General features: G+C 42.0%; 1 protein-coding gene across 1 annotated transcript in view; it reads left to right on the top strand.

Moving 5' to 3' along the window:
* The first annotated feature begins 7,579 nt into the window (after nucleotides 1-7,579).
* The window catches only part of LOC309566090 (para-nitrobenzyl esterase-like), a 44,307-nt gene continuing 29,825 nt past the window's right edge, over nucleotides 7,580-22,061 (top strand). Inside the window, exons 1-3 of the mRNA XM_082271124.1 lie at nucleotides 7,580-7,635; nucleotides 12,228-12,913; nucleotides 20,270-20,377. Coding sequence (XP_082127250.1) covers nucleotides 7,622-7,635; nucleotides 12,228-12,913; nucleotides 20,270-20,377 — 808 coding nt within the window. The 5' untranslated portion in view covers nucleotides 7,580-7,621. The remainder of the gene's footprint in view (nucleotides 7,636-12,227; nucleotides 12,914-20,269; nucleotides 20,378-22,061) is intronic.

Below are 22,061 nucleotides of genomic sequence, written 5' to 3'. Positions count from 1 at the left end.
TACTAGATCAGGGTTTCTCAACTCCGGTCCTCAGGGCACACTAACAGGCCAGGTTTGCCAAATATCTGAAATGTATCACAGGTGTCATAATTTGCTGCTCAGTGATTGCAGTATTCTAGTCTGCATCTCCCTAAGGTAATACTTAAAATCTGGCCTGTTAGTGTGCCTTGAGGACCGGAGTTGAGAAACACTGTACTAGATAATCTCCTCCTTCAAGTTTGTTAATTGAAAGAGAAAAAGATTGGTACAACTTTGGTTGCCCAGTCTGGAATTGCAGACTTTAAAGGCACAAACTGAGTAGGCACAAACAATTTAGTTAAAATCTATACATTTTATTGAGAATATTCATTTAAAAGAATACAATTTACAGCATAAAAAAGGGCTGCCCTTTGTGGAGCAAAACTCCATGTGGGTTTAGAGTAGATATGCAAGCATTATACACAGTTTATTTTCAAGAGATCGGGTCCCGCCTGCCCCCCACCGGCCGTAGGTCACTGTGGATGACACAGCATATTGCACTGGAGGAGAGATTACCCAATCATCTGGGGTCCTGAAGAAGCGTGATGCGAAACGCGTCGACCTTTCCAGACCAGTACAATACACGTATCTCTTGAAAATAAACTGTGTATAATGCTTGCATATCTACTCTGAACCCACATGGAGTTTTGCTCCACAAAGGGCAGCCCTTTTTTATGCTGTAAATTGTATTCTTTTAAATGAATATTCTCAATAAAATGTATAGATTTTAACGAAATTGTTTGTGCCTACTCAGTTTGTGCCTTTAAAGTCCGCAATTCCAGACTGGGCAACCAAAGTTGTACCAATCTTTTTCTCTTTCAATTAACACTAGGATTATGGCACACAAGGGTCAGCTCATCCTTTCTGTTTAGTACTTCAAGTTTGTTAGTTCTGGGTATTCCAAGGCTTTCCCCAATCCCTATCCCAGTTCTACAAAACAAATAAAAAAACACAAAAAGACACTATCTGCCTGATCACTGTCTGGAGGACTGAGTGGAACGTTGTGCACCTGGCTGAGAATACCTGTGATTGGCCGTTTGTACCATTCTGGGATCATAACCTGGGTTAAACACCAGTACCAGCCAGGAGGTTTGAGCTACAAAACCTTGTTGTATCCTCATATTTCATGGTATAGGCCTATACAATAAATCCTTTCCTATACAGTCTTTGAGTTTTCAGTACACTTTCAGCCAATTTTACTTGCAGCCCCTTTTAAAAAATCGACTCCTCAAAATGTTTGATTCCTTAAAATCTTTCAATCGTGTACAGAGAGCCAGACAGCAATAAAAAAAGTTATTAAAAAAAAAAAAAAAGAATTCCTGTGCTTACTGTATTAACAAATGGAAAAGCAGCACGCTAATAATACAAATACAGGACCAAAAGCACATTAAACTAAAATAGGTGAGCTATCCCATCAAATAAAAATAAAAAAAACTAAAGTACATCACTAATTCAATTTGATAGTGAATATGGTGTTACAAATCCAAAAACATATGCAAGGACAATATGTACAATAAAAGTTTAGTGCAAGTTCCAAGTTAACTATGTGAAAGATTCTTGAAAAAAAAAAAAACACTTATTCTTGTAAAAAGTGCCCAAAACACACTGCACACAAGTGTCCACTCCAGGATGTCCCTCTGGTGATTACAGGGTTCACTTTCATGGGGAAAACAAATAGCAAATAAAGAAAAAAATCATATAGCGAATACAATTACGACAAGTCATATTGTAATTGAATTGAATTTTATTAAAATTACCTTTCCTTTTCAATCTGCAGCTCTGTAATTCTCTGTAAAATTCAATATGGCTACCTGGAGGTGTTCTGTACACAGAATGTACACTGACCACACCCCAGAAACATAATTTCCTGCTTGTGTGATTGGCTCACCCATTTTCCCAGAAGTCTGCCTAAGATACAAGTCAGATTTCTGGCATCCCCTGCAATCAAAATGTAATTTTTGGTGAGATACTCCCAATAGGAACACGTCTAAAGGGATGCAGGCCCAGCAGATTTCCTCATTAGTGTCCTGCAGCTGCACAGCTGATAGATAATTATAAAACCACTCCCATTAGACCCACTCAGCACATAGGAACAAACAATGATTTCTTCAGAATAACAAAAGGTAGGAATCTGCAACAAAGGATGTTATAATTCTTGCAATATTGCAATATACATAGATCACCCAGAGGGGAGTTTTTTTTTTCTAAACAAAAGTGGAGTTACTCTTTAAGATCCTTACCGAAGGGTTAGGATCTCCATATTCTAAGAGATTGCTAGCCCCTGACTGCCACACAGCCTTTATCTCCACTGGTTCCCCAGTGATTCAAAATCTCGCACAAAACTCATATGGAGCGAGAGAAAAACAAAACAACACTCCCATAGAGTAGTATGGTAAATCACTAATGCGTTTAATAAAAAAATAACACCTACATAGTATGTATATAGACCAACAAATATATCAGAAGCCACTGGCAGGCATGTGAAATCTGTTTTTTTTGTTTCACAACCTCCAGGGGTAAGTTTTGAAGCCCAGAGTTGGACTTTAACATCAGCTATATAAAACCAACTTCTTCTTTTCCCAGAAAATAAAGCCTAAGTAGAATAAACACAATTGTTAATGATTGCCTAAAGTCAACAATTAAGTACACATTGTCATCTCTAACCATATGCTCTCTGGTAGGTGACACATGCAATGATATATGACTCACACACCCGTGTGTGTGTGATGTGTGAGCGGTGATTGACAGCCAGGCTTCACATTCTCTATTATATGAAAGAGCCAAAATAATGAAACCCAATGAGGGGGTCTCCAAGCACAGACTGGAGTTTTTGTTCATTGATTATGCACCAGTGGGTCGTTTATAGGCTAAATAGTATGTTTGTAGTTCTTATCCCCAAAGGGGCCAACGAGAATAGACCTAGGTCTCCCACCCTAGTACAGAGGCTGCTAGTCATATACGAGCAAACTACCACAAACACCGACCATTCAGTCTAGGGCAGGGGTCTCCACACTTTTTAAACAAAGGTCTGGTTTACTGTCCTTCAGGATTTAGGGGGGCCGGAGCGGCCAGTGAAAGCTGAAAATGCACCAGCATCAGTGGGAGTAAAAGAATTGCATAGTGCCTTCAGTCAGTAGAAGGAGGAATAGTGCCCCATCAATGGTATTAGTGGGAGGAATAGTGCCTGAACGCTTATATCAGTGGGAGGAATTATACCCCATTGCTGGTGTCAGTAGGAGGAAAAATGCCCCATTGTACGTGTCAGTGAGAGAAATGGGTTCTGACTTTTGGTCTCAGTGAAAGGAATGGTCCCCCCTTGTTGGTGTCAGCAAGAGGACCGGATAAAAGCAAGCAAAGGGGCAGAGGGCTGGATAAAGGCAAGCAAAGGGCCGCAGTTTGCATAACCCTGGTCTAGGGGATGTCTTTTTTTTAATATTTATTGCTGAAGAACTTTAACAGGATTTAGGGTCACAGGATACTCCAAAAAAATCAGTAAAAAAGATAAGAGGACAAACTTCTCTTGAGTCTTTCAATAGCAGCTTTCTGGAGGTAGCAGGGAATAGCCAGTATATCTAGGACCCCACAGCAACAGCAACCTTTGTTCCCTTCTAGCGCTCTTACAACTACGTAACAGTCCACAGTGTCCCAGGAGCTATCTGCTTGTAGGCAAGTTGGAATTAGGCCAGTTAGGTGATGCCCTGGACATGACGCTAAGGGTTAATGTCTTTCCCTGTTCTTTGTTTTTGGCAGGTTTTCTTTTCTCTTTTTGGGTTCGACCCACTGATCCTGTATTAGAGAGGAAAAGTGGTCTGGAGCAGAGAGCCCCAAGAGAAGAGAGTCAGAGAACCGCACTTATGAGGAATGAAAGAATGTCGCCTGCTGCTGCTCATTGGGACCTGGGGTTTGACCTCAAAGACTCCAACACTGGGACATGCCACTAATGGATCCCCTTTATTAAACACAGACTCTACTTTTGCAGGTACGCCGGGGTAGCACGTAGCCTGAGCTAGGATTAGGGATGTATCCACAAAAAGGTACATTGGTACATTTTTCCATTTATCCTTCCTCCAAACATGGTGTGTATTATGGCATCCAAAGAGTTAAATTTTGGTCTCATCTGACCAGACTATTTTCTCCCAGTATTTCACAGGCTTGTCTAAATGTTGTACAGCAAACTTTAAAAGAGCTTCAGCCATACTTTTTCTTCAGCAATGGAATCTTGCATGGTGAACATGCATAATGGCCATGGCAGTTGAGTGCATTACTTATTGTTTTCTTTGAAACAATAGTGCATGCTAATTCCAGGTCTTTCTGAAAGTCTCCACAAGTGATTCCTGGCTCTTGGACAACTCTTCTAAAAATGATTTTCACTCTATCAAAAATCTTGTGAAGAGCACCTGGCCGTGACCAGATTATGGTGAAATTATATTCTTTCCACTTCCGGATTATGGCCCCAACAGTGCTCACAGGAACATTCAGAAGTTTAGAGATCCTTCTGTAACCAATGCCATCAGCATGTTTTGCTACAATAAGGTTGTGAAGGTCTTGAGAGAACTCTTTGCTTTTACCCATCATGAGACATTTCTTGTGTAACACCTAGGTAATGAAACACCTTTTTATAGACCATCAGTTGAGCCTGAAAAAGCGGATATTACTTTGCACTGACAAGGACAGGATTGCTTTCTAATTAACAATATGCTTTCCATGCCCTTTTGTACCTCCCTTTCTTCTTCTTTCTTCATACTTTTTCCCTGTGTCATTCCATTTTATTACACTTAACTCAATTTCTTAATTTCTTTTGTTTTTGTTTATATGTCCATGCACATGTCAGGCTTTTAGGGGAGATTAGGAGCAGCAGCGTTTAGAGCAAATCATTGCTCCTTCTCCTAAACACAGAAACATCGCATTCAGGACAGGAGCACTTGGACATGAAAAATGGCAATTCCAGGCTCCTAGGTAGGTGCAAGGAAAAAGCATCTATTTGCTCTTTCTGCTTATCAGGGAAGCCTGATCTGTTAGTTTGCCTGTCACATGTTTCCAGGTGTGATTCGCTGGGTCTGAGGGAGTGTCCCCACTGTATCCAATAAGGGAGATAATTGGACAGTGGAGGAAACCTTGCTAGTGATACATCATGTTTTTTGGCAGTCCCAGTGGGAGGGCATTCCTGCAATGCAACCTGGGATTGACCATAAATACGAAGGGGACATGTGACAGGGTGTCTTTGGCTGGAAGCAGAGTCCCAGGAGGAGGTGGACGGCTGCCTCTCCTCCTGCAGTGTGTGAGGAAGGTGGTCTTAGGCGGTCGGCCTAGTGAACCAGGTGTGGAGCTGAGCTGCAGAGGATCCAGAGTGCTGACAGTGGAGATGCTGGCAGAGTCTCTTGGAAAAAATAGTGTCCGTAAGTTGGAGTATCCTACTCATTCCCTTCTCCCATCCAAGTTCTCAATAAAAACACAAAAAACCAAAGCTCCTAGACTGTTTCCTGGCTGAGCCAAAATCACTTGGAAATTGTTGAATTGTTGTGCTGTTGCTAATGGTAACCCAGGGGAACCAGTAACCAGCAGCTTCCAAGGGAGTAGTGCTAGGCGCTAGGCGCTAGCATTTATTGATTTCAATTGCCAGGATAAATTCAAATTCTGGCCAATAAAATAAAAAAAATCACCCAAATGCTAAACGCATTTGAAAAAACACAGCTTAGGTGCGTTTTCAATACCGATTCTCCCCTGAAAGGAGAAACCGCGTTTACATCAAACCAGTTTGCATGAGGCCAAAAAGCATTGCCTATGAAGATTTTTAGGTACTGCAGTTTGTCACCATTTCACAGGCATATGCCATTTTCTTTAATATTTAACCACTTGCTGACTGCCGCACAACTATATACTGCGGCAGTGAGCCCCCTACAGGCAAAGTGATGTATGGGTACGTCACTCGCCCACGAGCCTGCAGGGGGCGAGGGCGCGCCGCCGCCGGCGCGCTCCCTCCCCCGCTCGTTCCCTGCCTAACCTGCGCATGTGACCGGCGGCTCCGATGTCCGCCGGCCACTCGCGATCTCCCTCAGGAGAGGGAGAAAGACAGAGGGCTAATGTAAACACAGCCGTCTGTCATTCTCCCTTAGATCATCACAGAGGCTATGTGATCCTGCTATGTAGGATCGTATGTCTCTGTGATGATCTAACAAGCCACGCCCCTTGACAGTTAGATTAACGCCCCTAGGGACACACTTAACCCCTTGATCACCAATAAAGTTAACCCCTTTCCTGCCAGTGTCATTTTTACATTAACTATGCATATGTATAGCACTGATTACTGCAGTAATGTCACTGATACCCCCAAAAGTGTCAAAAATGTCAGTCAGGGGTCCGATCTGTCCGCCACAATGTCGCAGTCCCGCAAAAAAAATTTCAGATCGCCGCCATTACTAGTTAAAAAAAACAATAAAAATTACATAAATCTTTCCTGTAGTTAGTAAACGCAATAACTTTTGCGCAAACCAATCAAAATGCGCTTATTGCAATTTTTTTTACCAAAAATATGTAGCAGAAAACAAATGGGCCTAAAATGTTAAAAAAATTAGATTTTTACATTTTATTTTTGAGAATTTCATATAAAAAAAAATGTGAAAAATATTGTTATTTTTTCAAAATTGTCGCTCTTTTTTTGTTTATAGCGCAAAAAATAAAAATCGTACAGGTGATCAAATACCACCAAAAGAAAGCTCTGTTTGTGGGAAAAAAAGGACGTCAATTTTATTTGGGTACAGCGTTGCACGACCGCGTAATTGTCCGTTAAAGTCACGCAGTGCCGAATCGCAAAAAAGGGCCTGGTCTTTGAGCAGCCAAATCCTCCGGGGCTTAAGTGGTTAATGGCATACAACAGACACAATAAAACGTAGACTTCACATAAATTGCGAAAGGTTACATAATGTTTAAGTCACATCTGGAACGCCAGGGCGCCACTGCGAGGTAGGTATATACTTATGCCATTTTAAAGCATGACATGTTAGGTATCGGTTTACTCGGCATAGCATCAGCTTTTATATTTTACCATAAACAACTGGGTGGGTATTATATTGTGTTTGCGTGCACTTAAATTCAAAGTGTATTTTTTCCTAAAAATTTGCAGTTTAAAAATGGCTGTGCAAATATTGTGTGACATAAAAAAATATATATATAATGTTTGAGGGTTCTAAGTAATTTCCTAGCAAAAAAAAATGCTGATTTCTTACATATATGACAGAAATGTCAGAACTGGCCTAGGGGTAAGGTGGTTAAAGGTGGTTAAAAAAAAGTAATTCCTGGAGTCCAATTTTAACAACTTCCAGGTCTTTATTAAGGCATTCCAGGCCAGCCAGGAAATGATCAGGACAGGTAGAAGTGCACAGACCGGGCTCCCTGGATGAACAGCATTCCATACATCTAGAAGGAATACTGCAGCATCTCTCCTCTGATCCAGCACGTGGACTCTTGTCATAATGTCACCACAGTTTGTTTGAGATAATGTCACTTGGCCGGTTAGACTGTGTTGGGTGATGCATTCTAGAAGCAGACCAAAGGTTAGCTGTAAAGGGAGGAGGAAGTGTGTGATTCCATGTAGAAGCAAAGAAGCATGGCGGGGAACAAGTGAGTAGAAGTCTTCTCATAGAGGACAGCTCTGGGGCCAAGGGATGGGATGTGGGGAGTTTTCATGAGGATGGCAGCTTACACCTCTTTCTAGTCACACTCAGGTAGTATGGAAGCCTTGTCCTCACTTTTTGTTTGTAGGTGCTTATATACATAGTGACCAGTCACAGGAACACCAACGTCTTATCTGTCTGCATTGTCACTTGCTAGCTCAGTGTCACTGCCCTCTAGACAAACTTAACCACTTAAGCCCCGGAAGATTTTACCCCCATTCTGACCAGGGGGTATTTTGCGATTCGGCACTGCGTGACTTTAACGGACAATTGCGCGGTCGTGCGACGCTGTACCTAAACGAATTTGGCGTCCTTTTTTTCCCACAAACAGAGCTTTCTTTTGGTGGTATTTGATCACCTGTGCGATTTTTTGATCACACGCTATAAACAAAAAAAGAGCGTCAATTTTGCAAAAATAGCAATATTTTTCACATTTTTTTATATGAAATTCCCCAAAAAAAATGTAAAAATCAAAATTTTTTTACTTTTTCGGCCAATTTGTTTTATGCTACCTATGTTTGGTAAAAAAAAATCGCAAAAAGCGTATTTTGATTGGTTTGCGCAAAAGTTATCGCGTTTACTAACAAAGGGAAAGATTTCTGTCATTTTTGTTGTTTTTTTTTTTAACGTGTAATGGCGGCGATCTGCGATTTTTTTTGCGGTACTGCGACATTGGGGCGGACAGATCGGACCCTTGACTGACATTTTTGACACTTTTGGGGTTACCAGTGACATTTCTACAGTAATCAGTGCTATATATATGCACTGTTACTGTAAAAATACACTGGTAGTGAAGGGGTTAACTTTATTTGGGAGGGAGGGGCTGTGTGTATCCCTAGGGGCGTGCTTTCTACTGTGATTGGCTGGGGCTTGAGCTGTATGGACACTGATCAACGGATCTACATACTAGATCCGAGTGATCAGTATCCTAACAGCAAGGAGAATGACAGGTGGCTTGTTTACACAAGCTGCCTGACATTCTCCCTCTCCCCCGCCGATCGCCGAGTGACCGGCGGACATCGGGTCCGCCGGTCACACGCGCGGGGGGGTCCGTGACCACGTGGGAGCGGGAGCGCGCCTCCGGGGGCGCGCGCTCGCTCCCTAGACCCTCACAGGCTAGTGACGTAGCCCTACGTCACTTTGCCTGTGAGGGGCTGACTGCCGACGTAGATCGGCGTTAGGCAGTCGGCAAGTGGTTAAAAGCCTCATTTACTTTCACACTTTGAGGCTTTGTACCAACAAATGATGTCTGTTTTTATATAATGCTAATTGTTTTCTGTCCATTGTATTCAATTTATATTTGAATAGGGCCACTTAGGTCTCATGCACACTGAGCATTTGGCCCCGATGTATGAGACTCCGGCGTTTAGATGTAGGGGGAAAGCACAGGTGCACTGTCCAGCCCCGTTGCCAGTAGTCTATAAAACTCTATGAGAGGCTGAAAGTTTCTGCAGCTGGATGATGCACCGAGAGGTGCTAACATTTAAAGCAGTATACACTAAGAGACAAATTTTCGGAACACAGACTGCTTCTTGTATTAGGAGAGGTACGGACTCCAGAGTGACAGATATCATTTTGCCCCTGTACAAATCATTAGTAAGACCTCATCTGGAATATGTAATATAAGTTCAGTTTTGGGCACCAGTTCTCAAAAAGGATATCGGGGAACTGGAGAAACTGCAGAGAAGAGCAACCAAACTGATAAGAGGCATGGAGGAGAGATCAGAGAAACTGAATTTATTCTTTCTTGAGAAGAGGAGATTGTGTGCGGGTTCACACTTCCGCGTTTACGGAGATCGCATGTAATTCGGAGCGCACTGCTCCTTCATTACATGCGATCTGATGTGCGGATGCGAGTTCAGCCATACACTTTGTATGGCTGAATTCGCACTGTATCTGCACCAAACACGCACATGAGGCTTTTTTTGAGCCGCAGTAGAATCGGATCGCACAGTGGTTCACACTTGTGCGATCGGATTCTGTGCGTACTTGCAGATCGCACTGCGATATGCGATCGCAACTGGGGGTGTCGCTAACTTTTAATTGACACCCCCTGCGTATCGCATAGGGCAGTGTGAACTGCCAGATGTGCAGATGCGATGCGGGAACACGCTGCATATTCGCAGCCTTCCAGCATGGCACAAGTGTGAACCGGGACTAAGGGGGGATATGATCAACATGTATAAATACACAAGGGGTCTGTATAGTGAACTTGGTGTAGAATTATTCACTTCAAGGTCATCACAGAGGACAAGGGGCACTCTTTATGTCTAGAGGAAAAGAGATTTCTCCAAACACGGAAAGGTTTCTTCACAGTAAGAGTTATGAAAATGTGGAATAGACTCCCTCCAGAGGTGGTTCTGACCAGCTCAGTAGATTGCTTTAAAAAAGGCCTGGATTCTTTCCTGGGTGTACATAATATAAATGGGTACTAATATTTATAGGGGAAGTTGATCCAGGGAATATCAGATTGCCTCTCGGGGGATCAGGAAGGAATTTTTTCCCCTGCTGTAGCAAATTGGTTCATGCTTTGCTGGGGTTTTTCACCTTCCTCTGGATCAAATATGGGTTAAGGATAGTGCATGGAATTGTATGGTTGTGTTTTCTTTTGAGGTTGAGCTAGATGGACTTGTGTTTTTATTCAACCTGACTAACTATGTAACTATATGTAACTATGCTTGCACCATCCGAGATTTACAGGCTGCCAGCAACAGGGCTGGACATCTGTGCCTGTGCCTTCGACCCTCACCTAAAGTAAAAGTTACATTAAATTTGAGTGTACAATTTTAGTCATTGGCAAACAGGAAAATAAAGAGTTAGGGCCCTTTCACATGGGTGGACTGATCGGGTCTACTTGTCAGTTTTTTACCTGATCGGACCCCCCAGTCTCCTCTATGGAGTCGCTGGTGTCAACGGAATGCTGACATCCGATCCTATCCGCTAAAAACTTCCATTCCCCATCTGTCTGGCGAATAGGATGATCGGTTTAGATGGCAAGCGGGTATAAATGGACAGGCGTTCCGTTTACATCTGACCGCCCATAGAGGAGACTCAGGAAAGCGGGCTTTGTCTGCTCGGCATAAGCAGAGGGACATGGACCTGTCATCCGCCTGCTCAGCGAGGATCAGCCCAGAGATTCCCCACTGAGCAGGCTGACTCCAACAGAGCCCGCCCTGTGTGTAAGGCCCTAAGGGTTTTTTCTGACCAAAGATCAAAAATCTATACTTTGTAGATAGTTAAAATCTATTCTTAGCTATTATATATGTATCATCTGAATAATGACCCTTTATTGTATAGTTTATACAGTATCTTAAAAAAAAGTGTACAGCACTAGCTACCGACAGACAGGAAATCTACACTTCGATACAGTGGGGAAATTTCTTTTTTGATCCCCTGTAGATTTTGTAAGTTTGCCCACTTACAAAGAAATCAGGGGCTTTAATTTTTATCATAGGTGATAGAGACAGAATATTAACCAAAAATCCAATAAAAACAAATGTTATAAATTGAGTTGCAGTTCAGTGAGTAAAATAAGTATTTGATCCCCTCCCAACCAACAATAAATCTGGCTCCCACAGACTGGCTATAGTATGTGCTTATGTCGTACACAGATTAGTCCTGTCAATTTAGGAAGGTGCTCCTAATGACAACTCGTTATGTGTATGAAAGACACTTGTCCACAGAATCTTCCTTCCATTCAAACCTCACTATCATGGGCAAGACCAAAGAGCTGTCAGAGGATATCAGGGACAAGATTGTAGACGTGCACAAGGCTGGAATGGGCTACAAGACCATCAGCAAGAAGCTTGGTGAGAAGGAGACAACTGTTGGAGCAATTATTGGCAAATGGAAGAAATATAAAATAACTATCAATCGCCTTCGGTCTGGAGCTCCAACCAAGATTTTGCCTCATGGGGTGAGGATGATGAGAAAAGTGAGGGATCAGTCCAGAACTACATGGGAGGAGCTTGTGAATGATCTCAAGGCAGTTGGGACCACAGTCACCAAACAAACCACCGCTATTGATCATAGCAGGTTTTTTTTTTATTTGGATATCGGTGAGCGGTTAGAACCATTTTCAGCAGGAATAAAAGTGAGTTAAAAAGGGAGGCTTTTCGAGAAAAAAAACTTATGATGCACATGTGTCAATGGACACAGACAGCGTGGCTTGGGAACGAGCTTGCACGTGTGCCCCCATAGCAAGCAGCTTGCTATGGGGGGGGTACACAGAGAAGAAGAGAACCCAGTGGCGGGGGACTCAAGAAGAGGAGGATCGGGGCTGCTCTGTGCAAAACCATTGCACAGAGCAGGCAAAGTATGACATGTTTGGTATTATAATAAAAAAAATAAAAATAGGCTTTACAATCACTTTAATCAATAATAGTTTTGGTTTTGCTATCCTCAGCCAAAGTTTATACAATGGGTTAAAAAAAAACATCATCTATGGCCAGCCTTACATAGATTTCAGCTAGCAGTTATTACTATACTTGTAGGCCACTGGAAATTTTAAAAAGTTTTGTTTCTCTGTTTTCTCAACAGTCGTGGGAGTACTCAGGGAGAGCAAGGCTCAGATTCAGAGTTTAAGCGCCTCGTGGACTCTGAGGACGAAGAAGAAGTAACGATTCTGGAGCAGCACCTTGACACAACTGACTCTTCCTGCAGTTTTCCAACCTCCAAGATCTTCGCTGCTATATGTGTTGGGATTATACTGTTCTGCTTGCTGGTAGTTGGTTTTGCTTATATGTCAGGAAATTCAGGATGTACACTAGTAGATGTATCAACGTCATGTGGAAAGGTTCGTGGTCATCATTGTGATCATGTTTATATGTTTAAAGGAATTCCTTATGCCAGCCCCCCCAATGGATCATTGCGTTGGAGGCCACCTGGGGAGGTAACCTGTTGGAATGACACTCTCATTGCCACAGAGTTCAAGTCCATGTGTGCCCAAGTGAGACCTTTGAGTGAGAAGGGCACAGTGATGGGCTCAGAAGATTGCCTGTATGTTAATGTGTGGACACCATCACTGGATCATGAAGCCAAGCTGCCAGTCATGGTTTGGATCCATGGAGGTTACCTTTTAATTGCCAGTGGGTCAGAGCCTGGCTATTGTCCTAATGAGGACTTGGTTAGCCATACCGTCCATGTCAGCTTCAACTACCGTCTTAATGCATTTGGATTCCTGGCTTTGGCAGAACTCCGAGAAGGATCTCCCACCAACACCTCTGGTAACTACAAAACAACACATACATAGATTGTGTATCTGTTAATGTTGAAACACAAAACAATTCTAGACCATCTGTATTTGTTTTAATCTTTAATAGTTGACATTTATTCAATGCCATTTCCATGCTTATTGCCTACTGTCAGTATGAAGACCTAGGTGCAGTTATTGTGTAGCTCAGTTTTATGGAGCTAGGGCGCAGCCACATCAGTGCTGAATGTACGAATGTGATAGAGTATCCTGTTGGAAAGCTTCTGCATATATGACTCTCATCAGCCAAGATGGTGTTGGACACACGTCTAAGCTATTCTTGTTTTATGAGAAAAAGAAAAAAAGAGACAGAGACAGCAAATTATATCATAACCATACAGTTCCACTAGGAAGAACCTTACCATACACAAACTTTAAACAACACTACCAACTACTATTGACATATAATATATGAAAATGGTTGTTACACCTATGTCTGTATATACAGTAACACCCCCACTCAACAACTACTTCCCATATATGTCCGATCTGGTTTTTGAAGTTCTGGGTCACCATTGGCAGGTAATCCCAGGTTCATCATGTCTTGAGTAGTGCTTGACCTAAAATTGCATTCCGGTCCCTTTAGTCTGGGCTTACTCACATGTCTGCAGAGAAGTGACATGGCTGCTCTCGTATATCTGGATGTTTAGTGGTTGCAAAATATATAAAAATGTCCCCACTGGTTGTCTGTACTGTACATTGTTCGATAGAAGATCTTCCTCTCCTTACAACTTTAGGTAAGCGGTTTGCATGGTGTGGTTATACCTTTATGTAAGGAATATACTGGTGTATATGCCCCGCGCCACATGTTTAATTTTTAAATATGTGAAATAAATAATATGTATATTTTTGTGAGTAAAATTGGTGAATAAATAAATTAATAAATAGATGTATAAATATGTGTGTAATTTAAGCAGCTGCTATAGAAATTAGAAAGTGATGTGTAGGTAAGTAGTCAAAAGGCTACCTATAGCGCTTGCTTTAAAATAATCTCTATAAAATGAATATACTAAACTTCATAAAATCTATTACAAGTAAATTGTGTAGAATAATAAATTAGTAGATCATATCCCATATAACATTAATAAAATTTGTAAAAGTCCAAAAATGTCCAATAAATGTGCAAATATAAAGTGAGTCCGTTGTGCAATCTTCCAAACAAAAAGTGCAAGTGCTCAGCGCGATGATTACTCTTCAGTAGTAATCCTAATACTTGTGATTTCACTGTGACAAAGGTAAGATTCAATCAATCACCAAACGTTGTGGGTCATGTGTGCCTTATAGCACCATGACCATTCAGGCTTGTGTAGCCGTCCAGGCTAAAAGGTCTTTTGGCTTGCTTCAGATGGATAAGGTGATAGGATCTCCCTCCGTCTCCTCTCCCCTCGTGCCAAAACAGATATGGAAAAAAAAGGAGCTCCAGATAGTGTAATATCTTTGAGTATTTTTATTCCCAGTTGGGCAAAATTAAGTACAAGTTTTCGTGCAAATAAAATCCAAAAAAACAAATAAAAGCAAATAGTAAGAGAGATCGGGGTTTGTTCCTCCCGAATGCAGCCCTCGTATGGCCGATTGTGACCGTGTGTTTCAGCGCAAGCCGATCAGCGTGGAAGCAAGCAAGAGAGCTTCCGGCTTGCGTTCCACCTATGACACACGTCACCACGCTGTGCGTTCCAATCTTTGCATTCTGTAAGTTCCCAAGCTTGGAATTGGTGGAGAAATGTCTTCTCTTCATATGAAGCTTCTGATGAACAAGTAGCTTTTTTTCCCATGATGATGGCTCAGGCCGTTATGTTGTATGAACCATACATGACATGTTGTGATGCCCTTACTGAACCTTACAAGAGAAAACATGGCACTCAGGGCCCGGGAACAGAATGGCTAGCACTGGACCACACTGGGGGAGAGGGGGGAGGCAGGTAGTCCTGATATGCACACTTCAGCAGCACTTCAAGGAGAGGGAAGCAGCTCTCTAATAGAAACCAAAAGGAACAGAAAAAGGGGCTTCTAAGTGCAGTAGTTTACAGCTGCTTTATTTAGGAGATAAATACACTTACTAGAAACAGTAGGTGTGCAAGTTCATCAAAGTTATGAAAGTCACTGGGTCACAGCGGTGTCCAGGGGGTGCCCAGGGGGTGCCCAGCGGGCTGTTTCCCTGTGAGGGGTCTCTGTGTCTGCGGCATCGCTGATGTGGAGGATCCTGGGTCAGCCTAAGTTGCTGGATGGCACAGTATCCTCCACATCAGCGCTGCTGCCGACACAGAGACCCTCAGGGAGAGCCCGCTGGACACCCGCTGGACACCGCTGTGACCCAGTGACTTTTATGACTTTGATGAGCTTGCACACCTACTGTTTCTAGTGTTTTTATCTCCCTGAGGCAATAAAGCACCTGTAACTACTGCACTTTGAAGCCCCTTTTGCTGTTTCTTTTAGGTGTTTTTTTTTCTTACCAAACCTTGCAGGTGGTTCACCTTTTTTCTTTTCAGAGGATAAATCACTAGTGCCAATTTTTTGTGTTCTTATCAATTTTCTGCAGTACAACTTGGTGGGGCTTCTTGTTTTGGTTGTTACTCTGATAGTGCTGGCTGTGTCACTTAATAAGGCTTCTGATGATTAAGTGTTTCATGAAATATTACACTTCTGCTGGTTTTTACATTATTGTAGTCTGAATAGAGAATTCTGTAACTTTTCAGAGATTCATGTAGCTAATATACACTAAAGTATTGGGACACCTACCTTTACACGCACATGAACTTTAATGGCATCCCAGTCGTAGTCCATAGGGTTCAATATTGAGTTGGCCCACCCATTGCAGCTATAACAGCCTCAATTCTTCTGGGAAGGCTGTCCACAAGGTTTAGGAGTGTGTCTATGGGAATGCTTTACAATTCTTCCAGAAGCGCATTTGTAAGGTCAGGCACTGATGGGGACGAAAAGGCCTGGCTCGCAGTCTCCACACTAATTCATCCCAAAGGTGTTCAAACAGGTTGAGGTCAGGACCCTGTACAGGCCAGTCAGGTTCCTCCACTGCAAACTCGCTCATCCATGTCTTTATGGAGCTTGTTTTGTGCACTGGTGTGCAGTCATGTTGGAACAGGAAGGGGCCATCCCCAAACTGTTCCCACAAAGTTGGGAGCATGAAATTGTTCAAAATGTCTTGGTATGCTGACGCCTTAAGAGTTACCTTCACTGGAACTAAGGGTCCAAGCCCAACCCCTGAAAAACAACCCCACACCATAATCCCCCCTCCACCAAATTATTTGCACCAGTGCACAAAGCAAGGTGCTGGCTCTCCTGGCCCCTCCGTCCTGTCCAGTCCCCCGGCAAACTGACTTTTATTGACAGGAACAGGAGCCAAAGAAGCCACTGCTGTGTCTTGGTCAATCAGTAGGGAGAGTCTCGGATGGCCGTGGCACTCGTGCAACTCATGTGGCTGAGGGGGGCTGCTGCACACTGAAGGTTTTTTATCCTAATGCATAGAATGCATTAAGATAAAAAAAAACCTTCTGCCTTTAGAACCACTTTAAGTCCAGAGGCTGCCAGGCTCTGCTGTTGCTACTTTTGGGAAGATACTTCCTGGTTATTTTTCTTTTAATGCAAATGTTACACTTCATTATATGACTGCATGGGTCATTTTTATGATATTGGCATGCAGATCCTCAGCTAACGTCTAAAAAAGTTTCACGATTCCCATGTCCAAGATGACAGTGCCAGGTGTGAATACAGTTCAATGATATTTTCCTCTTTGACAGTTAACCACTCCACTGCCCCTCAGCTGATACAGTTCATCTGTGATTTTGTCAATGCATATACTTGCTTAATGAGCTTCTTCACTGACGATAGGTTACTTTTAAGAGCAGGAAAATATAGTTATCTTCCTGGTGGCTGTTTGGTATAGAGGGTAGTGTATATAGGCCTCTGCCATTCCTACGGAGTCCATTAACTGTTGTAGTTCTCTGTCTTGCATGGATCCTAAAGAAATGTTTATCATTGGACATTTGCCTTGTAGTTTCGGAATCAATGCACAAGGAAAAAAATTAGGATGTGCCCTCTTTGGAGTAAAAAGGTACACTTAGTATCTAAAGCATCACCGCCGCACCTCATCCAATAAGAGAATGGTTTGCATTTATTGAGATAATGCAGAGTGTTCCCCTAAATGGTGGCCGTGCAGAGCAAGCAACCTCTTGTGTTCACAATGCACCAGGGCAGCCACTTGGCATGGGATCCATAAGCTAGTGGAGATCACTGGAGTAGTGATGCCTTTATCAGGGATTTACAGCATCCATAGGGATCCCACAGATATGGCACATATATACTTGGTCCAAGCACTGCCATACCTAAACTTCACCTTTAAAGTGTCACTAGAACCACAAAAAATAAAAACAGTCAGTACATTCTGAATTACATTCTGTTCATACATACTCAATCACTATGGGATTCATTTTTTTGTATCCTGCAAAAAAACCAAAAAAAAAAAAAACTGATTGATCCTGTTGTGCACTGTCCCTCCTTTCTTGACTGTTTCCTTGCTGTAGCCTAAGATTGTGTATTCCAGCTGTTACAACATTTACTGAGCATGCTCCAGTTTCAGTTCTTTCTAAGCTGTTCATTTGCTTCTTTTTCCGATTTGTGCAGCTCACATGACCGGAGAGTCACACATTAGCTTATAGACTCTGGATAAATTACAGCCCACTCCCTTCCTCCTCCTCCATGCCCACTAAACAGCTCTACACTATGGTAGTGGGATATTTACATGTTAATATTAATTATTATTTATTTTTCCTCTGTATTCCGAAGGCTGATATTATTTTTTTCATTTTGAACATGTGACTGGCAGCAGAGGACTAGAAACTCCTCCTGCCACTGTTTCCCTGGGAAAGAGCTGGGTCACATGGGAGCTTAGATTTCTTTTCTTAAATATTACAGTGCCATCTTCCACATACATAAAAAAAAAAAGGGATACTGTAAATTAAGCATTGTGTCTCCCTTTAACTTGTCTCTTTTGCTGATTCTGTTATGGAACCACGTGGCACCCCGACAGTGTTAATTTCGTCAACGAAAACGCCATTTTTATAGTGACAAAAATTAAAACGAAAAGTACAGACCATTTTAGTCCACTGACGAAAACTATGACAAAAATCAATTCTGTTTTTGTTAACGAACGAAAACTAAATGAAAATGTGAGTCAGGGACATTTACCCACGTGAACTAACTTCCGGTTTCCACGGAGCTCCGCCTGCTTCGGGTCCCAGCAAGCAAGCGACTGTGTGCAGCCAGCATTACAGGCCTCTGAGTCTCACACTGTGACGAGTATGACTGCCAGAGACCAGAGCAACACTGTGCATTACAGCCAGGCCTCCCGAGACTCAACGAGAGCCCACTCCAGAGTCAAAGACTCACCTATGTCCAGAGCAGAGAGCAGATAGAGCACCCACTGTGAGTGTGTAGTTACAATTACAGGCCTCCCCTCAGACCACCGTGTGGGCATTACAGGCCTCCTCTGACCACTGACAGTGGCATCCAGGACACTGTGCATTACACGCCATCCCTCAGACCTGAGACCACCATCCAGCATTACAGGTCTTCTCTGACCAGCGACCCCCAGCATGGCGGCATCCAGAGCACTGTGCATTATAGGCCATCACGCAGACCTGAGACCACCATCCAGAACTCTGAAGCATTACAGGCCTCCTCAGACTTTCATCCAGGGCACTGTGCAGCATTACAGGGCCTCCTCAGACCATCCAGAATGGCTAAATCTGTATCTGTGAGTTTGTTAAAACCTTAATACCATAAATAATACCAAATTACATTTTTTTAATTCAGGAGTATAGAATGAATTTGGAAATTCTATAGAAATGCTCAAATATTGTATTACAATTTATTTAAATACACTAGATTTTAGTTGACTGAACTGATGTACTGGAGATTTTAGTCAACTAAAATACAATGGCGTTTTAGTCAAAAGACTATAACTAAAACTAAATCAAAATTTGATGCCAAAATTAACACTCCACACAGATTAAGTGCTTCCTTCCACCAAACAGTGCCTCCTGCCCTCCAAACCATTCTGAGCAGACAGAGTTAATACCAGCCATTTTTACCCCAAACATCGTACACAGACAAGATGTTGAGATAGAACCAAATGAATGACTGTTTATTGAAACTCAAGACACATACTTTATACCCTACAGAAGGACGTCCTCCTCCTGAGGATATTATCATGACAATGCAACTTCAAACACAAATCCATATAACAGCTAACCACTAACAGTGAACTTAAATAACCAGTAATCTAATTAACAAACATTTAACAACCCACAATGTTTGATAACAAGGTGGAGTGGACACAATACTAGCAGACAGACAAAAACAATAGGTGACCCAAATAAAAATGGGAGAGACATAAACTTGTGTATTCTGTCCACTAGACATGTCATCAAAAGACATACAATGTCCCAGCAGTCTGATACAGTGGATTTAATTTATCTTTATAAATCTCTTCAGGATTATGGTGGATTAATATTTCTGTCCCAAGTGAAGGAGCTTGTCCAACCCAGTTTGCAAGAGTAGAATGATCTTTCTCCATGGGCCATAATCAGTCCCCTAGTCCTCTCCAAAAGCCCCTGTCCTAGCTGGGTCTGTCACAGATTTAATCTAGCTTTCCAAATGCTGTAATTTGCCGTTAGGTGACCTTTCTTTTTACACAAAACTTTCAAGTTCAGTGCAAGTGAATATTATTGTGGTTATTGGTTCTAGCATGCAGGCATTCCACTATTTATAAGGTACAACTTATATACTTGTGCATTTGCTGACCTTTCATTAGCTGAGTCTGGTATAGTCCCGGGATAATTGACTCCTGCACACATGCAGGAGTGACGTCATCCTGTGCCAATAAAGAAGCCCAAAGACCGGAAACTAAGAAGAAGATGCTGGCGCCAGGGAGGGAATGTTGGACAGGTGAGTATTAATATCATTTGTTCTGCTTTAGATTTCCAGGAATGGTAGTTCTGGTTTGTCAAATTAGCAATTTAAGAGTGTGATGAGAACAGTAAAAGGAGCAGCAGGTGACTGATGATCTCATCTCGCTGCTCAATCTGTCTCCTGTCAGCGTGTTCCTTGTCAGCACATGCATATGAAGCACACCTGATTGGCCAATACTAATTTAAAATAAAACCTGTTTTCATTGCATACATAAGCCTGAAGGTGGGGTCGAAGTTTAACTTTAAATATACAGTACAGTAATTATTTTTTTCATTAATACATAACTCTAGTGTTGTTCTGTGTCTAGAGGTTAACTTTTATATATTCCTCAATCACTGACTTGCAGGAAATTATGGATTAATGGATCAGGTGGCTGCCCTAAAATGGGTACAGAAGAACATCCAATATTTTGGTGGTGACCCAAACAAGGTGACGATTTATGGCCAAAGTGCAGGTGAGAACAGTGTCCTAATAATAAATTATTAACATATTAACCACTTGACCTTCAGAAGATTTTCCTGTACTTCTTGTATCCCAAAAGCTTACAATTAAATGCCCCTCCACTTTATACGAGTACAGGCATACACACAGAGCGACTTATGTAGTCAGACACTAACTTTCTTTGCATTGTGGGGGAAAACCTATAAATGTTGGGAGAATGCTTATGTTTTGTAAAAAAACAAAATGGTATTGAATGAACAAGGTGGAGATCGTGATGCCACCTCTCCAACTCATCCAATCAGAGAATGCTTTGCACTCATTCTGAGCAGCCAACCTCCTGCGTTCAGAAGACTTCAGGGCAGCCTCTCATACCATAGCTAGAATTAAGATATATTTAGTTACAGACGTTTTTACTTATACACATATATTATTGTGTGCATATGTGTTAGGAGCTCTTTTGCATAAAAGCATCTAGAGACAATGGTCCCTTACAATTACACATTGATTTATTATTATTTCTATCAATTTTATTATTAAGATTAAAAAAATATTGCCTAGAGCAGGGGTCTTCAAACTATGGCCCTCCAGTTGTTCAGGAACTACAATTCCCATCATGCCTAGTCATGTCCGTGAATGTCAGGGTTTTACAATGCCTAATGGGACATGTAGTTCCGCAACAGCTGGAGGGCCGTAGTTTGAGGATCCCTGGCCTAGAGCAAAGCTTCTAGCACACACCACTATAACAAAAGTTAATTATGTACCATAGTTACAAGTGGGTATAGAAAAGAATCACTCCCCTTTAAAATAATCACAAAAAAATAATTTTGTTGCTTTGCAGCCTGAAATTATCCAGCTGCAACTTATAGCATCCAAGTGAAAAACAGAATCACTGAGTTGGAAAAAAGATCACTCCCCACCTAAAAATGATTTATAAACTAAATCAGGTGTAGCTAATCACCTTCTCAATGGCACATAAAGCCATTTGACTTAAAACTGTGATCAGCTGTGGTCATTTTGATTAGCTCAGTATGAAAATAACTTTTCTGGAGCATTTCAGTTCCTGGTAGTGCAACTTTGAAGCAAACAATCAACTACGGATGGCAAGGTATTTTCAAAAAATCTCCAGGATAAAAGTTGTGGACAGGCACAAGTCAGGAGATGGATACAAATAAATTTAAATGGCTTTATCGATGCCTAGAAGCACAGTGAAGTCTATTATTAAGAAGTGGAAGGTATTTGGTACAACACAGACCCTCCCTGGACTAGGACACCACTCCAAACTGGATGAAGGAGCCAGGGGGAAATTGGTCAGAAAGGCTACCAAGAGGCCTACAGAAACTCTGAAGCAGTTGCATGAATTTTTGACAAAGAGGGGTCATTGTGTGCATGTAACAACAATATGACACATTTTCCACAAATGTGGCTTGTATAGGAAGGTTGCAAGAAAAAAGCCACTCCTCAAGAAAGGCCACATGCAGTTACAACTGAGCTTTGCCAAAATGCAGCTTAAAGATTCTGAGACCACATGGAAAAAGGTGTTGTGTTAAGATGAGACTAAAATTTAATTATTTGGCCTAAACACCAAATTATATGTCTGGCGGAAATCCAATACAGCTCACCATCCAAAGAACACCATTCCTACAGTAAAGCATGGAGGTGATAATTTCCTGTTATGGGGGTGTTTCTCTGCAGCAGGG

The sequence above is a fragment of the Pelophylax lessonae genome, assembly GCF_965119305.1.
Source record: "Pelophylax lessonae genome assembly, chromosome: 10".
Lineage (NCBI taxonomy): Eukaryota > Metazoa > Chordata > Amphibia > Anura > Ranidae > Pelophylax > Pelophylax lessonae.
The sequence above is the reverse complement of the archived record's forward strand: the minus strand, read 5'-3'. Positions and strand labels throughout refer to the sequence as shown.